The 11,044-nt window shown below is 50.8% G+C and overlaps 1 protein-coding gene across 1 annotated transcript; it reads left to right on the forward strand.

Annotated features, from left to right (window-relative positions):
- The first annotated feature begins 6,887 nt into the window (after nt 1-6,887).
- Nucleotides 6,888-10,383, forward strand: LOC125738598 (uncharacterized). The gene has a single exon (XM_049007754.1). It carries the CDS (start codon nt 7,123-7,125, stop codon nt 10,381-10,383), a length of 3,261 nt encoding a protein of 1,086 aa, XP_048863711.1. The 5' UTR covers nt 6,888-7,122.
- Nucleotides 10,384-11,044: the final 661 nt, after the last annotated feature.

Below are 11,044 nucleotides of genomic sequence, written 5' to 3' on the forward strand. Positions count from 1 at the left end.
CCCATTGAAACCGATGTTTGCCATTGGCACGAGTGACCAAAAGTTTGGCTACCATGCGACCATGGACATTGACCGGTGCACAGTTCTGGCAGTAACAGGAAAGTTGAAAAGCACATTTAATTCTGTATTTTAATTCCTATATTCTGTTTTTTTGGATAGAATCCGGGTTAGTGCATCCCTTACAGACAGCTTCCTCTTATATCCAGGGTTCCTCCTGTGGGATGTGGTCCATCCTTCGTGGTGGTATGCCGACTTCACCCTGGATACCGATATGGCTCTTGATACGCCAGTGAGACACGCACCAAGAATTTGTTCTCTCTTGAACTCTGATATGTCCCCTGTTATGTTGTGTGGGTCGCAATATAATACGTATTACTGTGCTATTGCTCTGCTAATTCAACCTTCACACTCTGCTCATACCGACAGAATGTGCAATCAGGGAAGATTGGCCGCCAGGCCGCGCATATATAGGCGTGACACCTGAAACATTGTTATGGCCAGTGTTTCAGTTTCATTGTCCAAAACCAGTACATTTTTTAAGAAAGCAGGGCCTGCTGACCCAGGGATTTGAACCGGCAACCTTCTGTTCATAGACACGTTAAATCCGTTGAACCACACCCCTGTGACTCAGCTGACTGTGCGTTTTCAACTGGATGGATACAAACAACAGTGTCTCCACGCTTACGACAGTTCCGCTATGCGTGGCTTCCCTCAGGAAAACCACCACACTAATTAGTTAATTGAAATTAGAAATATATGGTAATATGCTCATTGTTCAGTCGAGCTTTGTGATTGGACAGTCAAGCACACATTTGCATAATAGTTACAAGCCATCTTCCCAGGGTGGGAAAAAATATATATGGCAGAGCCATTTAAATCTGATTTACTACTGATTGTTAAAAAAAGATTCATGCAAGCCTTGCTCTTCTCGTTTCCCTGTCACCGCATTGCAGCTTCAGTTATTATGTAAATGATCACAATAAATCTCGCTTTATACGGCGTCCCCGCGGTGGGAAATGAAGACTGGATTTCCAAAACACCACACATTCCTGCGCATTAACAGAATCTAACTGGCCAAGCTGGTGCTCCCCCCCCCCCCATTGCTGTTTCAGAAAAGCAAGTACATTGCGCTCACTGTAAGAACAGTCGCACGACTGGCCGCTCAGATGCCGAGGCTCGGACAGGATTGGCTGCTTTCCAGAAGTAGCTAATCTGGTGCCTGCTTTTGACAGCGATGGGCGGAGACTAAGGATCGATAGGCACCGCCCAGGCCATCCACTGTCAGCCACCCTGTCCAAATGACTGATAAATAAGTCATAAAACCTACATCAGTTATTTATGACATTATAAAGAGACTGCCTACACCACCCTCAAAGAAAACAAACCTCCAACCACCAGAGAAAATCACCCCTATATATATATATATGAGTGCAGCAAGTTAATTACAGACGCAATCATGTGACTCCGACCACCGGCCACAGTCAGAGACACTGGTAACGTTATAAGACTGACACACTCTCTGCTCACCCTTCCCTACATACAATGGCTCTCCACGGCTCCCAGCATATCCCATCATGCTCTCCTATATCATATCTGCCGACACAATTAGAGCCAAGAGCAAAACTTGGGGTCTGACCGCAGGGTAATCCATCCAGCCAGGCGGTTAAGGGCTGTGCTCAAGGGCCCGATGGGATTCAAACCAACAACCTACCGATCAAAGACACAGAGGCCTAACCTGCTAAGCCAATCATCTCCCCCAGAGGGTGTGGGTCACATGATGTCCTGCCCACTCCTGTCTCCCTTCCTTTACAGGAATGTGGTCTGGGACAGAGTGCTGCATGCAGAGACCTGATGTATAGATTGTGCTGAAACATATAGCTTGTCACCATGACAAATGTGGAGTGGGGGTGACTAGGGAAGGTCTCTCGCTGCCTCTATGACAGGACAGATTTAAAGTGCAGGTCCCATCCCAGGGGTGAGATGCCTCCCCCCTCCCCCACTGTCGTTCTCTTGCCTGGGGTGTCTTCAGTCTTTGCGCTTCTGCTGAAGGTTCTCAGAATTTCGTATTACTAGGTTAAAATCCTCTCTTTGCCACAATCATTAAAATCCCAGAATGCAACAGGATCTGCAAGTGTCAAAGGGGAGACGTTTGTGAGCATGTCAGCGCTGTCGGTTTTAATCAATCAAAATGTAAATTAGGGCATTACCAGAACAATCTGGAAAATCCTGCTTTAACTACGTAAGGGGACTAATCTGCGGAATATTGCTGAATGAGGATTGTCGGGCACACTGCAGATCTTGGTATGAATAGCAATGCACAGAAAAGCTTTGACTTTGATTCTTAAAATTAACTCCTAGAGGAGTGCAGAGCTCAGTGCACAATTAAGCTCGTCGTCAGGGAAGACCACCGCGAGCCGCCACGACCTCGCACTAGGTGGCGCCCACACCTGGCAACCCCAAAGTATGGCAAGAGCGCCGTCCAACAGGGCAACCCGTGTGTTAATTAAGTCACCCACGGCAGGCAGCGTCCATATAATAGCCTTTAATAAATCACCCACTAATTCGGCACTGTTGCCCGAGACAAGCCGCAGTTCCTGCTGGTCATTTGCTTCAATTTAGTCAATCAGCCCCGTCGTTTGTATCAGCGGGACTCAACTCACACATCTACCAGATTCCTTCTTGCTGAATTGGATATAAGGCAGTTAGGGTAAGAGAAGCGAGTACAATGAACACGTAGGTAACTAGACGGCAAGGAAATCCAGTCCAGCTCCCGGAGTGGCCACATGCAGCCTCTGCTGAGAATATAATCCCAGCTTCATCCTCCAATCAGAATTCACGTTAAATGTGTAAATCTTCAGGGGGAACCTTCATTAGGCGGCACGGCCGTTAAATGGGTGGGAGGTGGAGTGTCAGATGTGTCAGGAGATGGATGTGCAGTCATCACCATCAGCTGTTTATTAGAAAACAAACAAAAAAAGAATCATTCTTCTTAATTACCCAGAGGTAACAGGGAACGGCTTGGCAGTAAAATTTACAGCCCCGACCGCAGCTTTCAGCCGCCACGCTTCCCCGAGCCGTTCCACTTTTCTGCTTTTTCCGCTGGGAAGTGATCATTTTATCCCCCAAACTCTGCACGTTTGCTAAATTTTATGGTTCATTAAAGAGCTGAAGTGACGCTGGAGCCGTTCCAGCCTCCATAATGAGTTTCTGAAAATGATTGTTTTTAATTTAATAATTTACTATTTATTATTAGCCTCTGATGTGCATTGCAGGCACCCGGGTTGTATAAACCCAGAAGAATGCGACAGTTTAAATGTGGCTCTCGGAGGTGTAGTAACCAAAGCCAGACTGCAGGGGTCACTCCTCAGGGTGGCTTATTAAGCATCCTTTTGGTTTTATGAGCATAGCGAGCAAACTTCTACCCTGGGACTACATGTTCCTATAAAGGTGTTGAACATTATGGGATGTTTTTTTCCCTCTGCAGTTGGCATAGCAAACCTGCATCATTCAGTCAGCTGCTATTGATATACATATAAGCCCTGCTTTGATCTCCCAGTGACTTCACTGATTATAAACTGGGTGTCAGCCACACATTCCGGGGTCCTGCTGTTTATAATGCACACCTCCATATACCCCATTCCTTCACGGAATACAGGGTTCGCCAGAAACCACTGCTGCTTCCTCCCGCTTAACAAGCCTCCTCTTCCTCCTGAAGATGCGGCAGCTTCGCAACGTCGAAATCTGCGGCGGAGCGAGTGCACATGGAAATCCCCTCTGCCGTAAGTTCCATTATGTGGAAATGGATGCGTCTGTTTGCCTGGCACCGAGCAGGTCCCGGCTGAATCGACGGGGGCACACGGCTCCGAGAGTGAGCCTGAAACCTTAGAAGTACATGTTTCACAATTATTTTCATCTTAAAGAACGGCGCCTCTGGACCTCAGTTCTTCTTTCGGGGTCATGAAAATGCCTAATTCTGAGCTTTATGCGTCATTCTCAGATCGGGCGATCAGGAGCACCAGCTTGAGCACGCCAGGCCCCGCTATCACAGGCTGATGAGAGCTTTGAACCAAAGCGGCTGGTCTAAATCAAACCGGCGCTCGCTGCCACCTTCGTCTCCCAACCCAAGTCCTCATCCAGCTTTCCTGCTTCCTGGGACCTCCTCCAGGAAAAGGAGCACCCCATCCCCACTGCGTGTCGATGCTCTTTTCCCCTGCACGTCCGCATGCAGGGGGGGGGGGGGCAGAGGTGGGGATTAGTATTTAGATTTCCCTCCGAGGTAATTTTCCACATCAGTTGCCACCCGCTTCCTCCATCGCCCAGGTGCGCAGCAGCCCCGCCCTAGCTGTATGTATGACGTCCCCATGAGTTTCTCTCAGGTCCTTCTCATCAATTTGAAGAATGGGTACCTTCCACGGTCGTAGTTTGGAGTAAGATAGTTTAGCATAAGCTGCCGGGGGAGGGGGCGGGTCAACACGGAATTCAGGAAGTCCCCGGTAAGCGCTGAGGGGGGAAGAGGGGCGTGTCGGGCAAGGAGCATTAATCACAGGGAGGGGGTCTGTTTTCCAGAGCCATTTCTCAGTGCGTTAAAGCAATTGCTCTCCACAGTGTTACCCCCCCCCCCCAGCTGGTGTGCCTCTGGGAAGTGGGGGCAAGGCAGTGTGATTCTGCAGCGGAGCGCAGAGCTCAGAACCTCAAATGGGACGAGTGAAACAAACACCCAGCACCACCCAGAGAGGGGAGAATTCAGGCCATATAAACCATGTGTGGGATTCCAAAGGCACCAGTCAGGAGACTTTTGTCCTCTGAGGAATTTGTGGTCTCTCTCAAACCAGGAAATCCACAGAAAACATACAGGGATGTGTGATGCCTTAAGTGTCTGATGTTCCCAGAAAATCCCCTGTTGGCTCGATAAGTAAGAATGAGCTCTCCCATGTTTCAACTAATTAAATTAAGTAATAAATCAAAAGCAAAGGCTTGTTTCGGTATTTAGCCTCATTCAGCGGCCAGACTACTAACTGACTGTTACCTTCATCGGCTTGAACTGTGAATATAGAATGGGTGAGGAAGGAGGGGGCAGGACCCGGGCCTTCCGCCAATCACAGATGCTGTTGCTGCGTTTTGGTAGCCAGTAGCATCCTGTGTAGCATCCAGCCACAGAGGACAGGAAGCCATGCAGCGTTAGACAGGAAGTGAGACCCTCTGCGAAAGCCAAAAGGAAAAATGGAATGAAATGTGCGAGATGGAGAGAAAGAGGGAGAAGGGGATCCGTATGGCAATGGGGGTATCTCCGTGGACAGGGCCTGGTCCTGCTGTCTACAGACCCTGACAGCGTGTGGCCTATTCGGGGCCCGAAGAATCACTCCGACAGTCAAAATGCCATGCAGCCAATAAGAGGCTGTGTCACCACTCATTTACTCATCAACATAGGTTGCCCCGCATCCTCTGGCCGCTGTTAGTGTACGAGGTGACTATGTCCACTGTTGAGACCCTGGAGAGAAAGATCAGCTCTTTCCTCCGAAGATGGCTGGGCCTGCCACGCAGTCTAACTAGTGCAGCATTATACAGCAGAAGCAACAAACTCTAGCTTCCTTTCAGCAGCCTGGAGGAGGAATTTAGAGTTTCTCGTACAAGAGAGGCACTTGTTTATCGAGAATCCAGCGACTCCAGAGTTGCTTCAGCAGGCATTGTGGTGAAGACTGGCAGGAAGTTCAGAGCTCAAGAGGGGCTAGAACTGGCAGAATCTCGTCTAAGGCACAGGGCTTTGGTGGGCACGGTGGCCGTTGGACGAGCAGGGCTGGGGTCATTCCCACAGCCACGGTTCCACCGGGCCCAGGGAAAGGACAGACGCCACCTTGTCCTGGAGGAGGTACGGGCAGGTGTTGAGGAGGTGAGGACCAGCAGGATGGTGAGCATGCAGCAGCAAGGAGCATCAGCAAGATGGGAAGGAGCGCTGGGGAGGAAGCTGACCTGGAATGACATCTGGAAGGCAGAGCCACAGCGTATCAAGTTCATGGTCCAAGCTGTGTACGATGTGCTACCAAGCCCTGCTAACTTATACGTCTGGGGGAAGTGCGACCTTTCAACGTGTCCCCAATGCCCAGGAAGGGGCACATTGGAGCACATCCTTAGCAGCTGCCCAGCAGCCCTTGGAGGTGGACGCTACCGCTGGCGCCATGACCAGGTGCTGAAGACAGTAGCTGAGACCATAGCTACTGCAGTGGCTAACAATATACACACCCGAAGCCGGAGGGTAGTACCCTTTGTGAAAGCTGGAGAGAAGCCACGACCACAGTCAATTCCAACATCCAGCCTACGTTCATCGGCATCAGACTGGGAACTGCGAGTTGACTTGGGCAAGCAGCTCAAGTTTCCAGAGTATGTTATATCAACCTCATTGAGACCAGATGTAGTGCTGACTTCTGTCTCTTCTAAGCAAGTCCTCTTATTAGAATTAACAGTCCCTTGGGAGGACCGCATGGAAGAAGCCAACGAACGGAAGCGGCTTAAATACCAAGAGCTCATAGAGGAATGTCGGAGAAGAGGCTGGAAAGCCCGCTGCGAGCCAATAGAGGTGGGATGTCGAGGCTTTGCGGCTCGCTCCCTATGTAAAGTCTACACCTTACTTGGCATCACTGGAGCTGCAAAAAGAAAAGCCATCAAGTCCACCACAGAGGCTGCAGAGAGAGCCTCCAGGTGGATTTGGATGAAGAGGTCTGAAACGTGGGCCAATGCTGCTGGGACACAAGTTGGGGCCTGATCAGCCCTGGCTGGGTCGCCTGAAGGAGGGTGTCTGATGTTGCGAGACCCGAAACACCCAAAGATCTCAGGAAACATCACTGATGATGTGTCCCAGGGCATCTTCGGATGTATCTATTCACCTTTTTAACTGGCGTGACCAGTGACCCCCAGGAAGAGACTGGGTGACAACCAAGTAAGATTGGTGACAACTGGAGAGACAGTGACAGCACGGAAAGACGGCAGTCGGGGCAGGAAGGGTTAGCAGCCCAACCTGCATCTCCTGTGAGGGAGAACCCAAAATAAGCTACAGATCAACCCACAGATAAACACCCCCAGGGGAGCCCGAGAGGGGGGGAGGATGAGCACCCCATTAGGACGGACCTAATGACGACAACTTCTGAAAACGGAATATCGACGACGAGCAGATGCTTTTGCGGCAAGGTCTGCAAGAACGCCCGAGGCCTAAAGATCCATCAGAGCCGGATGAAATGCTTGGAGCAGGAGAGCGCAGCACAACGCACAGGAATAACGCCTGGTGAGACGCAGGAGGAGCCTGGCCCGGAGACAACCCACAGTGCCCAGAACCTCCAAGTGCCCAGCACTCCAACTCCCAGCAGAGTAGTCCAGAATCATCGTATTAAGTGGCCTCAAGCGAAGCAGCATGGGCTGTGGCAGCAGTTTGATGATGATACATCTAGAATTGTCAACTCAACAGCAAAGGGAGGCGTAGAAAGCCGACTGAAGTACCTGACCACCATTATAACAAGTTTTGGGGCCGAAAGGTTTGGCGTCGAGCAGGCCAAGTCCAGTAAGCCCACTTACATCAACAACCGGAGGGCAGACAAAGTCCACCATTTACGAAAAGAACTGCGTACACTGGCAAAGCAGTTCAAGGTAGCAGATGAAGAGGAAAAGCCACCTCTCGCGGAGCTTCGACACACTATCCGGAAGCAGCTTAAGACCCTGCGCAGAGCTGAATGGCATAGGAGACGGAGGGTGGAGAGAGCCAGGAAGCGAAGTTCCTTCATAGCCAACCCCTTTCGTTTTGCTAAGCAGTTGTTGGGTCAGAAACGAAGCGGACGTCTCGAGTGTTCCCAGGAAGAGGTGGACAACTTTCTGCACAACACCCTCAGCGACCCAGTCAGAGAGCAAGGACTTGGACCACAGACAGCCCTTAGGGTCATGCCAACCCCTACAGTGGAGTTTAACACCTCAGAACCCACTTGGAAGGAAGTCCAGGAGGTGGTAACAGCAGCCAGAGCCAGCTCCACTCCAGGCCCCAGTCAAGTACCCTATAAGGTGTACAAGCGCTGTCCAAACCTCCTCAGAATTCTATGGAAGTTGCTGCGAGTGATTTGGCGGAGGGGAACCATTGCAGACCAATGGAGACAGGCGGAGGGTGTCTGGATACCAAAGGAGGAGAACTCAACCAGGCTGGAGCAGTTCCGATCCATTTCACTTCTCAGTGTGGAGGGGAAGGTCTTCTTCAGTATCCTTTCCAGAAGGATGACAGACTTCCTCTTGAAGAACAAGTACATCGACACCTCAGTACAGAAAGGTGGCATTCCTGGAGTTCCTGGCTGCCTAGAACACACCGGAGTAATTACCCAGCTGATCAGGGAGGCACGAGAAGGGAAGGGGGACCTGGCAGTGCTGTGGCTGGACCTAGCTAACGCATATGGGTCAATTCCCCACAAGCTGGTGGAAACCACTCTGGACCATCATTACATACCCGATAAGATCAAGGACCTCATCCTGAACTACTATGGGAACTTCAGGTTGAGAGTGACATCAGGGAGCATAACATCCAATTGGTATCGGCTCGAGAAAGGGATTATAACTGGTTGTACAATCTCAGTTATCCTGTTTGCCCTTGCCATGAATATGTTGGTGAAGGCAGCTGAGATGGAGTGTAGAGGCCCCCTGTCCAAGTCTGGAATTCGTCAGCCCCCCATTCGAGCCTTCATGGATGACCTGACAGTTACCACTACGTCAGTGCCTGGATGCCGGTGGATCCTTCAAGGCCTGGAAAAGCTCATTTGTTGGGCTAGGATGAGCTTTAAACCAATCAAATCTAGGTCCATGGTCCTGAAGAGAGGGAAAGTGGTGGACAAGTTTCGCTTCTGTGTGGACGGTGTAACGATACCAACGATCACTGAGAAACCAGTCGTAAGCCTAGGCAAGGTTTTCGACTGCAGCCTCAGAGACACAGCATCGGTCCGAATTACCATCAAGAAGCTTGAAGCCTGGTTGTCCACAGTAGATAAATCTGGCCTTCCTGGCAGGTTCAAGGCATGGTTATACCAACATGGCATTCTGCCCCGCATCCTCTGGCCGCTGTTAGTGTACGAGGTGACTATGTCCACTGTTGAGACCCTGGAGAGAAAGATCAGCTCTTTCCTCCGAAGATGGCTGGGCCTGCCACGCAGTCTAACTAGTGCAGCATTATACAGCAGAAGCAACAAACTCCAGCTTCCTTTCAGCAGCCTGGAGGAGGAATTTAGAGTTTCTCGTACAAGAGAGGCACTTGTTTATCGAGAATCCAGCGACTCCAGAGTTGCTTCAGCAGGCATTGTGGTGAAGACTGGCAGGAAGTTCAGAGCTCAAGAGGGGCTAGAACTGGCAGAATCTCGTCTAAGGCACAGGGCTTTGGTGGGCACGGTGGCCGTTGGACGAGCAGGGCTGGGGTCATTCCCACAGCCACGGTTCCACCGGGCCCAGGGAAAGGACAGACGCCACCTTGTCCTGGAGGAGGTACGGGCAGCTGTTGAGGAGGTGAGGACCAGCAGGATGGTGAGCATGCAGCAGCAAGGAGCATCAGCAAGATGGGAAGGAGCGCTGGGGAGGAAGCTGACCTGGAATGACATCTGGAAGGCAGAGCCACAGCGTATCAAGTTCATGGTCCAAGCTGTGTACGATGTGCTACCAAGCCCTGCTAACTTATACGTCTGGGGGAAGTGCGACCTTTCAACGTGTCCCCAATGCCCAGGAAGGGGCACATTGGAGCACATCCTTAGCAGCTGCCCAGCAGCCCTTGGAGGTGGACGCTACCGCTGGCGCCATGACCAGGTGCTGAAGACAGTAGCTGAGACCATAGCTACTGCAGTGGCTAACAATATACACACCCGAAGCCGGAGGGTAGTACCCTTTGTGAAAGCTGGAGAGAAGCCACGACCACAGTCAATTCCAACATCCAGCCTACGTTCATCGGCATCAGACTGGGAACTGCGAGTTGACTTGGGCAAGCAGCTCAAGTTTCCAGAGTATGTTATATCAACCTCATTGAGACCAGATGTAGTGCTGACTTCTGTCTCTTCTAAGCAAGTCCTCTTATTAGAATTAACAGTCCCTTGGGAGGACCGCATGGAAGAAGCCAACGAACGGAAGCGGCTTAAATACCAAGAGCTCATAGAGGAATGTCGGAGAAGAGGCTGGAAAGCCCGCTGCGAGCCAATAGAGGTGGGATGTCGAGGCTTTGCGGCTCGCTCCCTATGTAAAGTCTACACCTTACTTGGCATCACTGGAGCTGCAAAAAGAAAAGCCATCAAGTCCACCACAGAGGCTGCAGAGAGAGCCTCCAGGTGGATTTGGATGAAGAGGTCTGAAACGTGGGCCAATGCTGCTGGGACACAAGTTGGGGCCTGATCAGCCCGGCTGGGTCGCCTGAAGGAGGGTGTCTGATGTTGCGAGACCCGAAACACCCAAAGATCTCAGGAAACATCACTGATGATGTGTCCCAGGGCATCTTCGGATGTATCTATTCACGCCATGGGTAACGGGAAGTGATCTCCCAAAATTGCTAGTATTTTTTAAGAGTTTTTTTTTTTTGCCCCAGTCTTCCCTACGGACGGACGTGTCTGCACTGACTGGCCCTATTTGCCGTGTGGGAAAAGGTTATTGAATATAATTAGACGTGCGTGAATTAATACAGCCATTCCATCGAGCGAGCAGGGCACATTCGGCCAGTTAAATATGGCCCGTACATAATCGTGACAGCTGTCATATTTATAGAGCCGATTCTGACCTCAAACTTGGTTTTATAAGCTCCGTTTTATGAGCTGGAGGAAGCGGCACAATCGTCACATCCCTGGGGACCGACACGCTGCTGTCTGACTAGGGCCTGTGGAAGCAGGCGATGCCGCCATATTGAAATGTATTAACAGTATCTAATGGTACCGATTGCCAGGCTGAGTCACAAAATGACGCGATTTGAAACCTTTTAAAGCCCGTTTGCTTCTCCCGAGTCCCAAAGCCGTGCCCCGGCTGATTATTAACAGCGTTGCTTTGTTGTGGCAGACGCGTCAAC

Source organism: Brienomyrus brachyistius, chromosome 3 (genome assembly GCF_023856365.1).
Source record: "Brienomyrus brachyistius isolate T26 chromosome 3, BBRACH_0.4, whole genome shotgun sequence".
In the NCBI taxonomy this organism is placed as follows: domain Eukaryota; kingdom Metazoa; phylum Chordata; class Actinopteri; order Osteoglossiformes; family Mormyridae; genus Brienomyrus; species Brienomyrus brachyistius.

Bases quoted from the DNA above. Each gene is read 5' to 3' on its own strand.
- LOC125738598 (XM_049007754.1), top strand. From the start codon at position 7,123: ATGACGACAACTTCTGAAAACGGAATATCGACGACGAGCAGATGCTTT.